We start from the raw sequence: 20,300 nt of genomic DNA on the forward strand, positions 1-20,300 counted from the left end.
AGAAGTAATGCTCAGAAATAGATGGGAATGTGTGGCAGTGCTTCGCATAGCACCTGGAGACAGCTCTGCTGTCAACAGGTGAATAGAAGAACTGACTGTGAAATACCACATGACAAGAACAATGAACTCCTGGTGTTCACCATACTGCGAGTGAGTCTCAAAGGTACTGCAAAGGTGTCAGAGACAAAACAGTCCCTGCTGTCATTTCTGTGCATGAAATTTTAAAAACAGAGTTGATGTGTTGATTATGGTGTCACTGAAGGTTGGTCCGCTTCCAAGCTCCCTTGCTTGGCTGGCAGGACTTGCTTCCTCATAGGCTGTCAGCCTGAGGCCTCAGTTTCCCCCTGGCTGTAGGCCAGTCGTCTCTTGGTTCTTCACCCCCATGGTCCCTGCCATAGGACAGCCAGCCACCCCGGGGTGACCCATGGGGAGGAAACAACATGGAAGTCAGCTTTTTGAAAACCTAAACTCGAAAGTGTCATGCTGTTTTCATTACAGGTCACTAAGCCATCCTCCTTCAGGGGTTTGCAGGCCATCTTGATTTGTTTGGTTTTTCTCCCCCCTTTCTCACTGTTGTGCACAACCTCAGACTCAGGGTCTCTGCTGCCTGAAAGTCAGCAAACATTATTTAAAAAATTAAAAAACAACTTGAGAAGTCGGGGAGGGCTCCTGTCTTTGGAAACACTTCCCTGAAGGAACTGCCACCTGATGTGCCTCGGTCACTTAACTGTACCTCGCTTCTCAGGAAACTGATAGGAGCTGTTTAGCCCAGACGCCAGGTGTCTAGCAAAAGGCCTGTGCTGTGACTTTAAGAAAAACACTGTTGTCTGTTTCAAAGAGGTCTAACATATTTAGCTAAACAAAAAATACACGAGTACATTAAAAAAAATAATAATACAATAAAGAAAAAGCTCCTTTTGGCCACCGACCCGACTACATCGCGGTCGTTAGTATAATGGAGCAAATGGGCCGGGGCGCGGCTCAAGTGCTGGATTCAATCGCCACCGCCGGAAAAGTTAACTGAACGGATGACAAGTGGGAAGTGGGGCGAATGGTCTTTTTCCGGATTTGGGTAAGACAGGGACGAAGGCCCGGTGTCGCTGTCACCAGGACGCAACCGACGCTAAGCCCCGGAGCTGAGCGCTCCATCCCGCACCGCACTTGCCAGGGCTGCGAGGCCCAGGCCGGAACGAGAATCCCGCGAGCGCGGGGATCCGCCCGAAAAGTTCGAGCAGGGCACTACTCTGACGCACTTCCGTCGACCCATGCCGACGGAAGCCGCGGAGGCTGCCGGGAAGCCGGGAACATGGTGGTCACCAGGTCGGCCCGCTATCGGGCCGGTGTCCCAGTCCCGTCGGCTACAAGCACCTGGCAGAAGGTAGGAAAACCCTGGACCTCTGTTTCTCCTCGCTTCGCGGGGCGGCGCGAGGGTCGGGCGGAGGAGGAGGATGGAGGGTCGAACACGCCGCGGTGAGCCAGCCGGGACCTGGCCTGCCAAGGACCAGGTCTGCCGAGGACCAGGTGGCGCGGCGCCACCTTAAGCACGCTGCTGGCCTGGTCCTTGGGGTTGTCGCGTGCGGAGGCTTCGTGGTGCCTTCAGGTGCCGGGCGGGGTCGCCCGCCGCCGCCACGTGCGCTGCTGTCCCAAGGCGCAGAGCTGCGGCCCCGCGTGTCTGAGGCTCGGGCGGCCAAGCTACCTGAGCTTCTTAGCGCGTCTTTGCTCCGAGCTGATGTGTCCCCTCTCCCGTCTCCGACAAAAGGCGGGACGAGTACTTAAGTGGGGAAAACACTCTCGTTTCAATTACTTATTCCGCTTTTTGAAGTCAGAGCCAGGTCTAGGGAGGCACGTAAAGAAGATGGAGGCCCGGACCCAACAGTTATGTATTTTATTTAAGTCATGTGTTTGGGTTCTCGTGTGTGTGCGTGTGATCTTCCTTGATGAGATATATATATATATTTTTTTTTTTTTTAGTGCCCTGTTGAATTTTGCTCGTCGGGCAGCGCCTCATTTGCTTTGCCTTGTCCCAGCCCCACCTAAATGACAGTGTTTTCTTTGGTTTGCAGAAGTCTGCTGCTGAAGAGATTCAGGCACATCCAAAAGGCAGGACCGAATCTGGATATGATGGCCAGAGTCTTGGTGAACCACAGACGGAGAAACAAAGTTCAGCCCCCAGAATTCCCAAAACCAGAAGGAGGAAGGGCAGAACCGCAGACTCCCTGGCAGAGGTCATTGAACTCTCCGATGGAGATGCCTCTGAAGCAGAGTCAGGTTGCTCTTCCATGTCTGAGGTCCAGGAGCCCATGGTGAGAATAACTAGGAGAAGGCAGATCATCATCGCTCCCACCCCGGGGTCCACTTGCAGGAAGAGGAAGAAAATAACTCCAATAAATGAGTCTCTTACTGAAGAAGTTGTCTCTGAAGGAGAATCTCATGCCTCAGGTATTTCTAGGATTGTGGCTTCCACAGAAAACAGCTCTAAATCTCAACGAGATCCAAGCCAAGAATCACATGCACAAGCTGTCTCAGACGTTGAGTCATCATGCTCAGACATTTCATCCTCTGGAATTGCACCAGAGAGAACAGCCGAAAGTATGCAGAGGAAGTTACAGGTACAGAGGGAGAAGAAAGATACAAAGACTATAGCAGGAAATGAAAAGCAAATTGTGGGCAATTCTGTGACTTCAGAGGATTCAGATACCAGGCACACCCTTCAGTTAACAGCAGGATCATTTTCTCAGAAGAATAAGCCAAATTTCTATAATAGTGAAATTTATAATGACTTTGATGACTCCTCCCACAGAAATTCAGAAAATGTACTATCAGTGCAAAACGACCAACATTTTAATATAACAGAGGAAAAACAGGCCAGTGTTGCATCTTTTAAAGAAACAAGAAAGCAGAATTCTAAGAGTTTGAGTGAAGATGTTGGAATAACAGAGGAGGAAAAAAAAATTAATGAGGAAGGTTCTCAAGTGAAGAGCCTTTCTGAATTTCAGGACACTAGCCATCAGCAGTCAGTGTCTCAGAAGCACTCGGTCTCCCCAGTTAACAAAACCACATCAAAGTTCTCAAATCTGAACTGTGAGGCTATAATGAAATCATTAGCTCAAACATTTGCAGTTGTTAAAGTGGACAGGTGGAATGAAGACAGAAAGGGCACTGTAAAAACAAGTGACTTGACAAAGATCAGTGACCATGATGATAGTAAGGATGAAGAGCCCACAAGTGTCGGTGTTGGTGGAGACGAGAACAGTGAAAAGAGCTCGGATCATGAGTGTGACACCAAACTCTGCATGTCTGAGCTAAATACATCTCAGGATATAGGTGATTCGGTCTTACTAGTCCTCAGCAGTGATGAAAGCCAGCAGTCTGAAAACAGTGAGATTGAAGAGGAGGACACCGTGTGCTTTGCTGAAAGTAGTGACCCAAAGGAGTCATTAAGTGGAGCCTCGGAACATGGGTCTTGTGACAATGCCTTGTTTGTAATTGACACAACTCCTGGATTGAGTGCTGATAAAAACTTCTACTTGGGAGAGGAAGACAAGACAAGTGAGGAAAAAAAGGAAGAGGAAGAGGAGGAGGAAGAGGATGAAAGCAGTGAAGAAGAACCATTGGACTCTGACAAAAGTAAAGATGATGAATTTAGTGATGAGGAGGACTTACTAAGTAACACAAAGTCTAAGCTGTAAGTTTTATCTTTATTTTTAAAGCAAATCGGGAGGGGATTGTGAGGATTAAACTCAGGACGTCTTCCTTGCTAGGCATGTGCTCTACTGTTAAGCTCCAGCCCCAGAAGTAAGTTGTGTATGTCAAGTGGTTGATTTACCATAAAAACGTGAAGTATTAGGTCATGGGAATTGTGAAAGTACTGCCTTGGGTTCATTGTGAAGAGCAGTGCTGTCCAGCATCTCCCTTGTCTTTTTAAATATGTAGGACAGTTGTACTTTGCCCACGGGTGACAGCTAAAAGGTCTGTTGCTGATGCATTAGAATCATCTGTTGAGATTTTCCTGCGTGATTAAGGGCGGTGCAGAAGGGAAAGGAAAGTACTTGTTTAATCTAGATGTTAATTGTAGAGATTGAGAAAATCCTCTGTAGTCCTTTCAGTTTTGACTTGAGTGCACTCAGAATTAAGGATCACTGCTGAGGCACTGACATGGATTGAACTCAGTTTCCAGTGGTGGCTGGTGTGCTGGTCAGTTTATTTGGATAATCAGGGAAGGGAGTACCTTATTTCCTGAGTGCCCTTGCTTATAAAATTCTCATGACGCAGAGAGTTCTGATGTGGTAGGTCTGAGGTACCACATTTATCTTCTTACAGTGCTCCTGTGGGATAGACTCACCAATTTAGAGGTGCTACAAGTGGCCTTTGTTACCCAGGAAAGAATTTTAAATTTTGGTGACTTGGAAATTCAGAGTAGAAGAGCCTGTTTTTCTTACTGTTTTAGACATGGAGATGTCCATCTCAAGTTGTACTAAACTGCCAGGTACACTCCCTCCTCCCCTTCTGTGATGTTTTTCTTTATCAGATCTCTTTATGAAATCTCTTGGCATGTTATTACATGTCTATCTCCTTTTAGAAAATCTAAGGAATAAGTTTGTTTTCATTTAAGTTCATTATTCTCCCTAGAGTTTCTTATGAATGAATGTACTAGGTTAAGATAGGTTTATTTATTCAGTTTTTCAAGAACTCCATTGAAAAATAAGATACTCTTTTTTTTGTCATTGATAGTAAAAGGATTTTTAAAATGTAATCTTATTTCCATTTGATTTAATTATTTGCTTTTAAATGGTCATTTCTCTTTCAGTCTGAAGTTGACAAGTTCCAGCATAGACCCTGGTCTGAATATCAAGCAGTTGGGTGGTTTGTACATTAATTTCAATGCAGATAGACTGCAATCTAAGAGAACCCTAACACAGATCAAGGAGAAAAAGAAGAATGAGGTAAGGTACACCAAGTTCCTGTCCTCCTGAGGAATGCTCAGGCCTGGAAAACGACTCATTTTCCTGTGGTCACACCACACTGGCCTGATGGGCTTTTTTTTTTTTTTCCCCTTCGTCTCTCTGAAGCAATCACTTCTTTTTATAATGGTCTCATCTATAAAAGGTATTTGAAAAATAAATTAATTCAAGATCAGTATTTCTTCTTGATCCACTAGCTGTACTCCTAGGGGTTTTTTCTCCCTTCCCCTCTGTACTCCTAGGGGTTTTTCCTCCTCCCCTCCCCTCCCCTCCCCTCCTCTCTTCGTAAAGAATCTGAAGCCAAGTCTGCCTCCCCCACCTGAAAATGTATACAGGCATATAGTTTCTATCAGCATAATCTTACCTATACCTTTAGCCTTTGCCAGCATCTTATACTCCTTTCTCTCAAGTTTGTATTTTCTAGTTTGTGTGTATGTGTGTGTGTGTTTGGTTTTGGTGTGTGTGTGTGTGAGTGAGAGAGATAGTATTAGGGTTTTAACTCAGGGCCTCAAACTTGCCAGGCAGGCACCTTACAGCTTGAGCCGCTCCACCTTCCCCAGCAGGTGGAGAATTGTTTGTATTTTACTTCCCATTTTTCTGTGTTAATGCTCCTTATTCATACATACACATCAAGTTTACAGAATACTGTTTTACCTCAGCAAAATTCACAGTCCAAAAATAACATAACTGGGTCCCCTTCCTCCACAAGCTTTTGTTTACCCTACTTCATGCATAGAAATTAGCACAACCCACAGGTTTCTCCAGGACAAAGCCATCCCTTGCTGCCCCTAGCTTGGATTCTTCTCAAGCTCGGACAGGCCAACCTTATGAAGTCCTCACCCCTTCCCAATCTCTCTGGTCTCCCAGTCCAGCTAATCCTCTCCTTCTCCCTCTCCCACCGAAGGTTACGGCAGTTGATTCACAGCCAAGTTAACATTGGGTGGGCTCCTGACAAGCACAGGAGTGAGGAGACGTATGCAGAATTATTGCATAATGGCCTTGGGCTCCTAGGTTTTAATTTTTGAAGCTATGGGGAATATGTTTTCTGTAAAATGGATACCAAAGTGACATGAGGAAGGGAGGTGGGATTCATTGTTACTTAATCTGGAGCCAAATCATTTTTCCACCTCTGCATATGGAACACTTCTGGACACTTCTGGCTTTTAGGTTGTGCAGTGGGACAGCGGGAGCTGCATTAGAGCTTTGACTCGTCTATCCTTTGTCTTTACTTCTACAGGAAATGGCTGAGCTCCCTTTTCTTTGGGATTTAAACAAGTGAAAACCGTAAATGTTAACTATATTACTAAAAATTGAATTTTTCCCATTTTGAGATTTGGAAAGCTCACTGGTTCTAGCAATATGTATCCCGGCAGCAAGGACTTTTCTTTTCAGAACTAACTTTTTTTTTTCAGTACTGGGGTTTTTACTTGGGGGTCCATGCTTGTGAGGTAGATGCTCACTGCTTAAGCCATGCCTCTGTTTTTGCTTATTTTCAGAATATAGTCTCTCTTTTTTTGCTCAGGTCAGCGTGGACCACAATCCTATTTTACACTTCCTACTGTGGCTGGGATGACACGTGCACACTACCACATCCAGCTATTGTTGAAATGGGATCTCACTAAGTTTTTGCTTGAGCTGGCCTTGAACTGTGACCATTCCAATCTCAGCCTCCCAAGCAGCTAGCTTTAGAGGTGGGAGACACTGTGCCCAGCTTAAATTCTCTGTTTTTGTTACCGTTTCCCTCCTTTGTCTTTCATCACTTCCTATTACCTCATAGATGAATACTGTTCTTCCTTTCCCCATTCTACTGACCAGCATCATTTTAAGGATCTGGACTTGGAGGATCTCCTTGGCATCTTGTAAGATGATGGGAATAGCCTTAGTACTCAGCTCTTAAGAGGTTAGATGACATACTTTCTTTGATTAATGGAAAGTACTGTCTCCAGTTTGTTACTGTGGTAAACAAGAAAGGTAGCAAAATGGAAGACTGGTTCCTTTGTTCCTATCACTTGGGGGATTTATTTTTCTCCTATAATCTTAGATTTTTCTCTCCCTTCATCTGTTAGCAGCCTTGGGCTCCATGTGTCATCCACATTGCATTCTCTAGTCTTGATGACTCTTAATTTCAGACTTTATGAAAGGTCTGGTCTGGATCCAGATGTCTGTGCATTTAGATGTGATCAGGCACTTGACCTCACTGATTCTCCTTCTCTTCCCTGTCAGAGCTAGCTTCTTTTGTATTCTCTGCTAGGTAATGACACAGTCTCTTTCCCTTTTGCCCTCAGTCACCAAGCCTTGGGACCACTGTCCTTCCTCCTTTTTGAGACACTGTCATCAATTAGTACAGACCTTTGTTTCTTAGATTACTCCAGTAACCTGATTGATCTTGCCTCCATTTTTTTCTTCAAGCCATCCTCCATACTTCTGAAGGTCTCTAAAAACAAGTCTCTTAAAAACAAGTGTTATCCCAGCACTTGGGAGGCTGAGGCAGGACCATCACAAGCTGAAGGCAAGCGTGGACTCCATTGTGAGTTCTAGGCAGCCTGAGCTCCATAGCAACACCCGGCCTCAAAAATAAGTAAAATACAACTTGACACGGCCTCCTCCTTAAGTCCTCCAGTGGTTCCTCAGACCTTCAGAGCACCACTGTACACTGTACTCTAGTTCTGACCGTCCATCTGCTTCGTTCTAGCTGTTGAAGACTGCTGCCATTTCCTGAGCACACTCTGCCCTTCGTATGTCACTGTATTGGGACATACTCTTTTAACACCTCCCCCACTTCCTCTGTGCTTATGTAATACTCAGTGTGCATCTGATTCACTCAGCAGGGTTTCCCAGTCAGTCTCAGCACTGCGGAAGTGTTGAGCATGTAATTCTTGTTGTGAGATGAGGTCCTCTGTGTGTTGCAGGATGTTAAGTAGTATCCCTTAGAGGCCAGTAGCACTCTCCTTCCCTCCAGCACTGCAGAAATATTTCTAGGCACTGTCAGCTGCTCCCAATTGAGAACTACTGTCATAGAGCCTTGTGGTGTACCACAAGGTCTTGATCACCTGTTTGTAAGTGATAGGAAAGACAGCTTCTCTACCACCCGAAATCTCTAGGCCTGAACCTGAGTGTTAATTGTGGAATCCATGATTTCAAGTGGCAGTGCTGAGTTAATGCTTAGTGGTGCTCCTGTGAGCAGTGTTAGGACTCAGGCGTTTGATTTGGATTACGCTGGGGAAAATACTGCCTTGGAGCTCCTTGTAATCACACCAACAGGATGAGAATATTTAATGATCCTAAAATGTGGAAAAGTTATATAAAAACCAATTTTATATTTTTATAGCTTCTGCAAAAAGCCGTTATTACACCTGATTTTGAAAAGAATGATTGTGTGCCGCCATACAGTGAATCAAAGCATCAGCTTCAGAAAAAGCGCAGGGTAAGCACAATGACTTATTATTATGTGTACTGTATGTCAGCTCATACAACATGATCGTATGGCTAAACTCCATCTAGGTATCCACCTATAGCTACATGCAGTTACAAAGAAAGCTATTACAGGTATCTAAGGGCCATAAACTATGGTCCCTTCACACATTCAGTATGGATTTTCACATTTTCCAGCCACAGTGGTACACACACATACAGCTGTGTATGTGAGTATACGTGCTCGAGTTCTTGGGATTGAATCCAGGGCCTGCCACTGAACTGTACCCCTAGCCCCACAAACAGAATTTTTTAAAATAGATCTTGCTAACAGTGACAGCAGGCATACAGGTTAGCTTGGCTTTGATGTGCTGTTTACTACTGGCTAGGCCCTCTGTTGCACTCTTGTAGGAAACTCATGGTAGACAACCAGCTACCTTGGTCTGTTTAGTCTGACAAATGAGGGGACGGAAGCTATTTTATTTGGCAAAATAAAAGGCTTGCTTCCATCTAACATTTGAACTAATAGACATCAGGCTTTTGAGGGATCTTGGAGGAATGCTGGGGCTCATGCCCCATGATGTCATTGCTGCAGAGCGTCCTGGCACCACGAATGAAACAAATGCTTGCAAGGAGTTGAGAAATACTATGAACTAAGTAATAGGAGTTTGTGAACTTGTTTGCAGTGAGGAACTTCTAAGACATTTAGGTAACTGAATAAAAATGTTACTGTTTATGTAGAAGACGATGTTTTAGTGCTAAAAGTTAAACCTTACAGCGAGTCATAAGTTACCTAATGTGATACAAAATAGATTTTGAGGACCCTTCATTTATGAAACTGATAATGCTATGCCTAATTTACCAGAGAAGATGCTGTGATTTAATTTTTTTATAAAGATGGTCCTAGAGATAAATACTTTCTACAAAGCAACTTTTTAATTCATGAAATATTCTGTATAATTTTGGTGGAAACAAGTTATGTGTACTCTTAGCATATTAAAATTAGAATGTTTAATTTTGAAATCTGAATTTCAGAAAGAGCGAGAGCAAACAGCAGGCAATGGCTGGTTTGGTATGAAAGCTCCAGAATTGACAGATGAACTGAAAAATGACCTCAAAGCACTGAAGATGAGAGCAAGCATGGACCCAAAAAGGTTTTATAAGAAAAATGATAGAGATGGCTTCCCTAAGTACTTCCAGGTATGGAGAAAACAAAATAGTGGTTTTGTTCTATGGATTTTAATTTGGAAAGTACAGAGATCTTTCTGTTTACTACTAAGATAGATAAGTGTGTGTACACACCTGATGTGCGGACCAGGTAAACGACCAAAGCATAATTCAGACACCCACTGTCTTGTGATGGGCTCCCAGTGTAAAGAGGAGGGTTAAACATGGTAGTTGGGTTTCCAGGTCAGCTGTAAAGCTGAATCTTTGAGGTCATTATATGAGTACTACCAGCCTAAGAGCAAGAGTCCATGCAGGATGGAGGAAGAAGAGGGAGTCAAAGTGTTTCCACGTGAAAGCTTAGTTGATTCATCAAGTGTTCGTTCTTCAAGTCTTGGTTGTTTAAAGAATACCTTTTTGTCACCCATCTGGATTACTGGGATAGTCCTTATTCTCCAAGTATGCTCTCCTTCTGCTCCTTCTTCCATATTGTAGTCAGTCATATATTCCTACTCTGAGCTACTATGACCTTCAGGGTAGTCTCTCCCTTTGGCCCTTCATCGACAGCCCATCTTCCATCAAGGCCCTTTACTTTCACACACACGCAGCTGCTTAGTCTTCTCAGAGCACGAATGTACTTGGCTCTCCTTGTTTTCGTGGTGAAATTTGACCTATACGAATCCAAGCTAAAATGTCATCCTCTGTCAAGTCTCCCTCAACCTCCTTCAGGTAGCATTGGGTGCTCCATCTCCAGAGAACCTTAACGTTTCAGTTTGCTGTTTGATCTTCCTTGAGACCCAGGCCCCTTGCTGGCAGGGACTAGATGCTCTTTGTTTCTCCAACACCTAGCACAGCGGGCATTCATGAGTGCTTAGTAAAGGAAACAAGGAGCTGTCATTCAGCAGGGTCTAGATGGCAGTGTTTACAGCCTTAGGAAATCAGGTGGGCCTCTAGTAACAGCTATGTGTATTTCATTGAATTGGAAAATCAAGTTTACATTAACTGTTATACTTTTCTCCTTGGTTACACTATTCTTCATGAATTTACTGGTTGGCACTGAATTACATGAAATCAGTTTTGGATCTGCTATTATCTCCAATGAAGAACCAGTGTAGTGACTAATAAGGTGGTTTATACTTGCTTATAATGACAAGACTAACTTTAAGACTGGTACAGCGTCAGCTTGTGTTTTCCATCCTTTCTATAAATGTATTGTTACAACTGCTCTGAAATATAGAAGCAGGTTGGCATTCTGGGGTAGCATGACTTAACAGTTGATTGATTGTTCATAGATTGGAACCATCGTTGACAATCCAGCTGACTTCTACCACTCACGAGTTCCCAAGAAGCAAAGGAAGAGAACCATTGTGGAAGAGCTGCTGGCCGACTCTGAGTTCAGAAGGTAATGGGATGGGTAGTTCACTTTACAGAAATGTTTTTCTTCACAACATGCATAAACTTAGAAACTTTCAAGTAATTAAAATACTAAGTAACTCATTTAAATAACCCATTACATATTAACATGAATATATGTTTACATGAGAATAACAAAAAAATTTAGTGAAAGTCTCTTACATGTGGCATAAAGACAGTTCATATCTGCTGCAAATACCACACCTCCCTCCTGTAGTCTTGGGAACTCTATAAAGGGCAGGGGGTGCCCTAGTATTCTTGTGATGTGATGTGATGTGTGTGTGTGTGTGTGTGTGTGTGTGTGTGTGTGTGTGTGTGTGTGTGAGAGAGAGAGAGAGAGAGAGAGAGAGTGAGTTTGTGTGTGGTGTTGGGGTTTGACCTCAGGGCCTTCACCTTGAACTACTTCACCATGCCTTTTTTTGTGAAGGATCAGGATAGGGTCTTGAGAACTGTTTGCCCAGGCTGACATAAGGATTGTACATGAGAAAAACCAAGACGAAAAGGATACTGTGAGCCTCCTGAGTAGCTAGGATTACAGGTGTGAGCCACTGCGCCTGGCATAAAAATAATTTTTACCTAACGGACCTCTTGAAAGTATCTTGTCTACAGCTCACACTCTGAAAACCATTGGTCCATATTATGTTTTCTAAGGTTTTAACAGATGGATGATGTCATGTGTAAACTGTTGTGTTTTGTCCTTTCTGTGTCTTTATGTCACGCTCACATCCTATAATAATATCACCTGGTAAGTGGATCTAGTGATGTGTGATGGCAGAGACTAGAAGTGCCTGCCCACTGCTTTGCTCCCAGTCCTGGGTGGCTCCTTAGACGCCATGGCAACTTAGTGTAACGTGATAAACAGAAACACAGTGGCCTCGGGAGGGTACATCAGCCTCTGATGTCTGCTGGCTTCGTCATGCTCGGAACATAAAGATCTAATCTCTTTCCAGATATAACCGAAGGAAGTACTCAGAGATCATGGCTGAGAAAGCAGCAAATGCCGCAGGGAAGAAGTTCCGAAAGAAGAAAAAATTCCGCAATTAAGATTGGCCAAGCAGGCTGCAGTGTTGTACATTCCTCCTTGTGTGCTAAAGACGTCTGGAACCCAGCATACCACACAGTCAGTGTAGACCGGCTCTGTTCTTACAGGGATCTGGAAATAAAGCTTATGGAGAGAGAATCACAAGCCCCGTGGAATACAAGTGGGTGTGTCTCAGAAGACCCGTCCCAGGTTAGAACACTTAAGGGAAAAGAACCTCAGCCACTTTAAGATAATATTTTTATGGAGTTTTCAGTGCTTGATTATTTAAAGAATATTTAATTAAAACATATATAGGAAGTATAAAATCTTCCTATAGGTATTGAGAAGAACTTTTTTAAATGATCAAAGATGTGTAAGCAATACCATGATCACTATGTAGTGTGCATGTGTGTAAGGGGAGATGTGACAACCCTGAGAGTTCAGACCCAGAAATGGCGAAGTTGGGATGCAGAGGTTTGTATGTTCAGCACACACATCAGAGTAGGAAACAGAAGAATGTGTAAGTGTGGGTTAGAACCCAAGGACCATGGGAAGCTTCACAGAGCCCTGGGAGAGAGGGAGGCCTCACCATAAAATCTGAGGCAAAGTACAAGTCAGTCAAGAGCAGCTTTCCTTCCTTCACAACTGCAGTGGGGAATAATTGATTCTACCCAGATTGCTGTGTTTGGAATTTCAGAGGCACCTCGTGGTCCCAGCCAGGCTGCTTTCTGGCATGCTGGCAGTGTTGGTCATTTCTGTGAAGGCTGCTTACATGCAGCTTTGTACACTGGGCCTCTCAGCAGATGTGAAGTCTCAGATTTTACCTTCACAATCTAGGTGACAGACAACCAGTGAGTAGACTGACAGCAACATTCCTAAGTGAATTAGGGGCATGGCTATCTGTTGTCTTATAGAAAAATATTATTTCAAAAACTTGTTTGACCTTTGTCACATAAGGATTGTGCATGAGAAACACCAAGACAAAAAGGTACCAGACATCCTTTATCACCTTTCACAGACAAGTAAGGACTGACTGAGTTATCCTCAGGCCCACGGGCAATCTTACTGCTATAGGATTTCCATTGTGTTTTCTCAGTTATTCCATACTTTAAGACCTTAATAACAAAAATGTCATCTTTGAGTATTTATATTTGAAAGTCAAGATTTTAACATCTGTCTCCACTGGTTTTTTGGGTTTTTTTTTTCCTTTTTGTTTTGTTTTGAGGTTTAAACAGCCTCATACTTTCTAGGCAGGTGCTTTTTCATGAGTCACACCTCCAGCCTTTTTTCACTTTAGGTATTTTTCAGTATGGTCTTGCATTTTTGCCTAGGGCAAGCCTCAGCCCACAGTCCTACCTGTGGCCTCCCACATAGCTAGCATCACAGTTGTGCCACTATACCCAGCTTATTGGTTGAGATGGGGTCTCAGTAACTTTGCCTAGGCAGGCCTTGAACTTTGATCTCCTGACCTCTACTTCCCAAGTAGCTGGAATTATGGGTGTGGACCACTGCACCAGCCTCCATGGTTCATTCTTACCATTATTTTGTTATTTTTGTAAACAATTTGCTATGTTTGGATCTTAAATGTCTCCCACAGACATGTCGAAGGCTTGGTTACTAGCCTATGATGTTTCTGGGAGGTGGTGGGATGTTAGGAGGTGTGACCTAATGACAGCAGTCAGAAGGCTGCCCTTGAAAAGTTCATTGGGACCCCGGGCTCCTCTTCTACAGGCTCCTGCCATGATGCTCTTCTCTGCCACATGGCCAAGTGACCAGGGACCAAGACCTCTGAAACAGCCAGTTGCTCTCCTCTTAAGTGGATTAGCTCAGATGTTTTGCTGCAGCAACAAAAAGCTAATACACTTTAAAAACTTGTAACAAAGAAGGGAGTTTTGACAAAATATTTATTTTGTGAATTACTCAACTAAAAGTAATCTGAAGTTACCTATAAACATTTATTGTAAGTAACTAACTAGTAATATGTGGAACTTTACAAATTTACACCTTCCAAACCCTAAAGAGCATTATCTAAAATCGTAATTGTAAGTAAAGATCGTAAGGGAGGAAACTTTGACCTTTTAGTTTCTTCGTGATTCTGGCCTACAGATACCTGTATGCTTCGACATACAGTGGACTGGTCAGGTCCTAACAAACATTTCAAGGTGGAAATGGTGTAGGCAGAAGATGGATTCCATGAGCCCAGTGTACCTGATGACAGAGCTCAGCCCGTCTGCCTTAACACACTCAGCATACAAATCATCCTGCAACCAGGGAAGGAAGGAGTTGAATGTCCCCTGCAATTTACTGAATGCTCTCAATCACATGACTGACGGAGGTCACAAGGACAGCCTGGGAAAAGATTGACAGTCAAAACATGCCTCCTCCTGGATGAAGTCAGAAAGCCCCAAGTCAGACTTCTAAGTTCAGGACCATCCTGCTTTTTAAAGCAAAACAGCTCTTGAGAAACAGATGTTAGTGACCTTGGCCTGTGTCATGAACTCAGTCCACCTACTGGAACTATTACTGACCAAGAAAGTCCAGGAGGCTTGTGGTATGAAAGCCTGCTGCTGTCAGGTGTGCTGACAGCATGAAGCAGGGCCATGAGGCTGAAGTCCCAGTGAGGGCTGTCCCCGTACTACAGGTCTCTCCACACTCGCCTCCCCGCAGCTTGTCCATCCTACAAATGCTGAGAGCCTGCTATGTGCTTGGCAGGTGTCTTCCATCTTCCCCTGGAGGTCCATGACCTCAGACCCTGCTCCATCTGCTGTCCCCTAGTCACATCAGCATCACTGTCGCCTGGCCTGAGTAGAAATGGCAGCTTGCTTCCATCCTGACAGCATTGCTGACTTTGTCTAACCGAGTTTGTCAAAATCTGGCTGAGCAGTACCATTGCTGTCTTCTGGAAGTGACCTAGGAACAGGCACATGGGCTTTTCCTCCATCAGTGTGAGGATTGTAGACCTTTTGGAGTTTAGCTTTTCTATTGTAAGACAGAGGACGTGTTATTCAAGCATTAGAAATAAGTACTGAGTGGAAGGAAAGTACTCCTGTAACTGCTGCCTGCTTCTGACTTGGCACCCCTCTGAAGCAACTGCTACAAACTCATCCTTCAGAGGTTTGTGCACACAGCCCCAGGGAGAGGCACACATTGTCACTGGTGTCATCAGCACTACTTAACCAGGGGCATTTTATTAAAATGCGCATTTGCACATCAGCTTTTTAAATGTAATCCTGGACATTGCCCACTTAGTACAAAGAGAACGTTCTCATTAAAGGTCGGTGTTCAATTATAGACCTCTTACACCTTCTTCAAACAGACCATTACTGATAGATACATCACTTCCATTTGGGGGCCACTGCAAATGAGGCTGCATTTGGTATTTGTCTTATGGGAGGTAATCAAATGCCAATCTCGGTAAGTAGTAAAAATCTCAAAGCTTCACAAAATTAAAGCAGGTAGCACAACCAAGTAGGAATCCTACTTGAGAGTTGAAGTTAACACAAATTACTTTTGTTTTTTTTTTTCACAGTATTGGGGTTTGAACTCAAGGCTTCATGCTTGCTAGGCAGGTGCTCTACCACTTGATCCACACATCACCCCTGCAAAACATTTTTTAAAGCAATCAGTCTGTTTTCGTGCTCAGTAAAATAGTACCCAAAGGTTAAGACAGCCAAGAGGACAGAGACAACATGAAGACAGATGCGAAGGTTTTCACCTTATTTTAGTCACCCATTGGGTATTGGTCTGCTCCAGTGAACAGTCAGTGTGTTTGCCAAAGCAGCCTTCAAATTTCTGCAAAGTACCCTTGGGCAACTGCTGTAGCCCACAGGTTAGAGGTGTTATCTCCAGGGAGCTTAGAGGGCAGCTAGTAATGTATCTGTCAACTGTGTGACACCAGAATTAGTCAGAATTAGTGACTTTTAAGTCAACTCAGAGCAAATGCTGTGATTTTGCAGATAGACTGACACTGAGTTGATTCTGAGGACTTAGCCAGGACCATCTTACAGGATGAGGTTTTTCCTGGTTGTTAGTACTCCAGGTCTCTGTCACCATGCAACCTGGAGGTCTGGACGTAAACACTAAACACTGGCCTTGCGGCCTGATCCGGTGTCCTGTAACAAAGCTGTCGGAAGATGATTCAGACAAGAATGAGTCATAAAGGCCTGAATTCATTTGCCTTTTGCTCCTTTGTGCTGGTCCCTACCTGTTAAAAAACGTCTGAAACCACGAGCCTCCATAAACCTTTCATTTTCAGATGTTTATCTCAGGCATTGTGTCACAGCTACAGAGAGATTCTAACAGTTTTCCCATTGTATAAGAACTATTGTGGCAACATGCTTTGAATTGAAAGACTTTAAACATTATGATGATTGCTATGAAGCCATTTCTTAAAATACCAAATACCTTCTTAAATATAAACTATAAACAATAAGCCATTAGAAAATGTAATGGAAGAAAAGATCCTAACCACCCCCCCCCCCAAAAAAAAGAACCTTAGGAATAAAGTTAGCAGAAAAGTCAGGACCTATATGAAGAAAATTTAACACACTACTGAAGTTTTCAGAGGGTTGAACAAATGCTCTTAGATTGGAAGATCCAGCATGCCAATTTGTACGTTCTCTCTGTGTAAGTCTATAATATAACGACTCCAGCAAAAACCCCTCCTAAGTTTGGAGTCAGAAGAGCTATAACTAAAGGTTGTGTAAAAAGTCAACACAATGATGGGTGTGGTGGCCACACCTGTAATCCCAGCACTTGGGAGACTGTGGTAGGAGGATCATGAGTTCAAGGCCAGCCTGGGATACCTGGACTGTCTCAAAAAGACAACAGTAACAACAAGAGAGAATTGTGGATACCCACCCAGAGACCCAGCTTTTGTGGGCCTGCTTATTAGTTGAAACTCTTTGGTGTGTTTGTTTTGTTTTTTAAGAGTAGGTCTCACTGTGTAGCCCAGGCTGGCCTTGAACTTGTGGCCCTGTCAGCTCCCGGGTAACTGGGTTTAGCTGTGTATCCTTGGACAAGTTACTTTATTGTTAGGTAAAAACTTACTGTTCTTAACAATTCAAAAATAAGCAGGAAAAAAATATTTTAAACAAAAGTGATGAGGGAGGACTGACCCTACTGGATTTTTAAAAAGCAAATTAAAAAATTTAGGTAGATGAATGGAATCGAGAACCCAGAAGCCCAAGTGCATATGGAATCTGGAAATGATGAAAGTGGGGTGTCGAGTTAGTGAGGGGCTCACCATCTGTGATTCTGGGCATATCCCAAAGGAAGCAGATTGAAAAATCAAGCCGTTAAAAGGAAAGCATTTAATCAGAACAGTACGACCTTAGAACCTAGAAGCCAGAAAAGAAATTCAAATAGTGCTCACTTCAGCAGCTCATAAACTAAAATTGGAGCGATACAGAAAAGGTTAGCATGGCCCCTGTGCAAGGATGACATGCAAATTCGTGGAGCGTTCCATATTTAAAAACAAAAATCCATGTATTGCTGTAAGACACACAAAAAAAACCCCATAAAATCAGAAGACAAAAAGACTAACACATACCACAAAGGGCTGTTTTCCCTGATATATATTAAAACAAAACAAAACCCTCCCTCAAACCTACAAGAAAACATCTTTCTTACAATCATCCTGGTGGGTGAGAATGACATGACAGAAAAATGAGCACAAGTCAAGAACAGGTAAGTCACAGAAAGAGACAAAGTATCCTCTATGAAAGGCTCAGCTTTCTTTCCAATGAAAGGGGAAGTAAACCTACAACTAGAACCAGCTCACCTTTGATCCCTGGGGAGTGTGGAACAGGTGCTGTCTCTGTCACTGCTGACAATACAATGGTGCAATCTCTAGGAAGGCGACTGCACGGCCTGTCACGGGCCACGCATTGAGAACCTGGAACAAACCTGTGAGCCAGCGATTTCACTTCCTAGGAATGCATCCCAAGGACAAGAAGACAAGGATGTCATCTGAAGCACTTGCAGTAGGAAGATGATGACATCTACCTGTGCAAGTATGAGGAGCTGTTAAAGCCCTATGACACCAGGTAGCCCTGCAACAAGTCCAGCGCACCCCAGTTCTTTTTAAAGGATGCATGTCACACCTTAGTCAAACATTAACGGATATACAGAAAGACAATAGATGCAGAAGTGCTGACAGGTGCATTTGAAAACCCTGAAAATAGTTCCAAGGAACCATTGTCACCAGTGGCCTGTGGAGACATTGACAAGGCGTGATACAAGGTGCTTCCTTTTCCCTGGCTTTCTGACAACTTGCGATTTTGTATCTTTTGCATGAAATGCGGTTTTCATTGTTAAGAGATGCCTTTCCCCTTCCTAGTCTTGATCGCATTTAGTGAGGCGCAAAGGACCGGCGTGGCCATTGCTGCCCTGGCACGGAGGAGGGGCGGCCGTCGTGCCGCAGAAACGCAGGTCGCCAGGCCTCGGGATTCCGGGCTGGAGGCAGCGCGGCGGGTCCTCCTCCCTCATTGCCCAGCAGTGGTGTCGCCTTGGACTGGGGTGGCACTGCGGGGTTTCGCCGTGCAGGTGAGGTGTCAACGCGGACTGGGGTGTCTCTTGCCGGACCCGGGATGAACTCCGAGGGGACCCGGCCAGGCCGTCGGGGAGACGAAAGCGGCGGCTCTGTCTGTGCAAAATGAAAGGAGAGGGCGGCAGGGGCGGAAGACAGATCCACGGGGACAAAAAGAACCACGACTCCGCCGGGACTCGAACCCGGAACCTTTGAATGGCTTCACCCTCTAGAAGTCCAATGCGCTATCCATTGCGCCACGGAGCCACCTGTTGGAGCCTCCGCGCATCTGCCGTATTGAGCCAGAGGCTACGGCCCGCTCCCGTCGCCGCCCCGCGGCCTCTGTGTCGTCGGGTCCTGCCCGCCGGGACGCGGACCGAGACCCGCCATCGCGAGGCCGCGAGAGGGGACGGCGTGACGGCGGCGGGGCCCGATCCCGGCCCTCCCGGCCCAGGCCCCCGCCTACCGGGCCTCGGCTTCCGCGGGCCGGAGCTGCAGCTGCGCCGGCCGTTGCGCCGTTGCGCCGGGCGGTGACGCCGGGCACTTACGTCCCACCGTGAGCCGCGATGCCGAGCGGCCGCCCTGAAACCCGGGCCGTGAGCGGCGACATCTGTGTGCATGCTTGTGCGTGATTATTGGCGCGGGGCTCGGAGAAACGGGGCGTGGGTTGCATTTCACTCCTCCTTCCTCCTTCCCCCACCCCGACTCAGGGCAGAATTTCCAAGGCTTCCAGGCTCTGGCGGCCAGAGGGGGAGGTGCGCCTCGGACGCGCGTGGGCGTGGGCGGCAGCGGGGACGAGCGCGCGGGAGTCACGCGGGCGACGGCAGGGCCCGCGCCCGAGCGCGACCGCGGCCTTTCCCGGGCCTCAGGGGTCCGGGTCGCCGCGAATCCGAGGGGTGTCGTGGGGAAGCAGAGCGTCCCCACGCTCCGCGGATCCCAGGCGGCGCGACCCGGAAGCCGCTCCTCCGCGTGGACGAGGTAAGCCAGCGCGGCATGGTTGCTGCGCAACGGCCGCTGCCGGACAAAACTCGAGCTCGGGGCTCCAATCAGCGTGCGAGTCTCCAGCCCCGCCCACCGAGCCCGACTGCGCCCTCTTCAGGCTGATCCGCGCTTCTGCACCCACACGTTCTCCGCGGCGCACCCTTCGCTCTTCCCCGACCGCCCTCCCCGCATCTCCAGGCATCAGGCAAGCCGTGTGCAAAAGAGTGACAGGAGCTCCCAGCAAGAGCCTGAAGTGGTGGGGATCTTTATGTTCTTACAGGCAACTGCCATTGTCCACTAAAAGGTTAAATCGCACGTGAGAGTCACATCTTAGATTTGCAGACTAACCTAGCAGCTTCCACGGTTTCAAGGATGTGCACAGAAAGCCATCCAGCAAAAGCGGCAGCTCGAGGCTCAGCACGTCCTCACCGGAGCAAGGCACATGGGCCCCAGATGCATGCTTGCCCACAAGTGCTTTGCATTATAGGCGAGGAATGCCCAGCTCGGAGAACCTACCGTGTGGCAGGCAGCAGTAACCAAGCCTGCTCTTTGTTCCGCAGGAGACATTACCTCATCTCTCAAAATTGCTCACTACAAACACAACCCTGAGGAATGGCCCAAAGAAAGAGTGCTCGCGCTTGCATTCCTAGCACATCCAGCTGGAGCGTGCAGGCTCACGAGTGGCGAAGTGACCACCTGAACAAGCAGCAGAGCCGACTGGGGCCACCCTAAGGTCAAAGAAGTTCCTCCAACAGCATTGCATGTATAGCCCTGCCCTGCCCCTTTAAAATCAGTGAGACAAGTGTCTTCACGTTACCTG

At 45.7% G+C, this 20,300-nt stretch overlaps 1 protein-coding gene, 1 long non-coding RNA gene and 2 other non-coding genes across 4 annotated transcripts; 2 read left to right on the top strand and 2 right to left on the bottom strand.

Moving 5' to 3' along the window:
- The first annotated feature begins 1,233 nt into the window (after positions 1 to 1,233).
- On the top strand, positions 1,234 to 12,135 carry Dnttip2 (deoxynucleotidyltransferase terminal interacting protein 2). Its single transcript, XM_020171836.2, has 7 exons — positions 1,234 to 1,378; positions 2,064 to 3,685; positions 4,808 to 4,943; positions 8,290 to 8,385; positions 9,408 to 9,572; positions 10,829 to 10,938; positions 11,900 to 12,135. The coding sequence occupies exons 1-7, from the start codon at positions 1,307 to 1,309 to the stop codon at positions 11,991 to 11,993; spliced, it is 2,295 nt and encodes a 764-aa protein (XP_020027425.2). The 5' UTR covers positions 1,234 to 1,306; the 3' UTR covers positions 11,994 to 12,135.
- Positions 12,136 to 13,994: 1,859 nt separating this feature from the next.
- Positions 13,995 to 19,309, bottom strand: LOC141414973 (uncharacterized). The gene is made up of 2 exons (XR_012440007.1): positions 17,753 to 19,309; positions 13,995 to 16,093 (listed from the first exon to the last, which is right to left on the bottom strand). It is a non-coding gene; the product is annotated as an uncharacterized lncRNA (long non-coding RNA).
- LOC141415178 (U6 spliceosomal RNA) lies at positions 17,337 to 17,443 on the top strand. Its single transcript, XR_012440193.1, has one exon. It is a non-coding gene; the product is annotated as a U6 spliceosomal RNA (small nuclear RNA).
- On the bottom strand, positions 18,682 to 18,766 carry Trnar-ucu (transfer RNA arginine (anticodon UCU)). The gene is given in 2 exon segments: positions 18,682 to 18,717; positions 18,730 to 18,766. It is a non-coding gene; the product is annotated as a tRNA-Arg (tRNA).
- Positions 19,310 to 20,300: the final 991 nt, after the last annotated feature.

This window comes from Castor canadensis, chromosome 12 (genome assembly GCF_047511655.1).
Source record: "Castor canadensis chromosome 12, mCasCan1.hap1v2, whole genome shotgun sequence".
NCBI lineage: Eukaryota > Metazoa > Chordata > Mammalia > Rodentia > Castoridae > Castor > Castor canadensis.

Coding starts and splice junctions, on each gene's coding strand:
- Dnttip2 (XM_020171836.2), top strand. CDS start 1,307: ATGGTGGTCACCAGGTCGGCCCGCTATCGGGCCGGTGTCCCAGTCCCG. Junction 3,686..4,807: donor AGTAACACAAAGTCTAAGCT/GTAAGTTTTATC, acceptor TTTCTCTTTCAG/TCTGAAGTTGACAAGTTCCA. Junction 4,944..8,289: donor AGGAGAAAAAGAAGAATGAG/GTAAGGTACACC, acceptor ATATTTTTATAG/CTTCTGCAAAAAGCCGTTAT.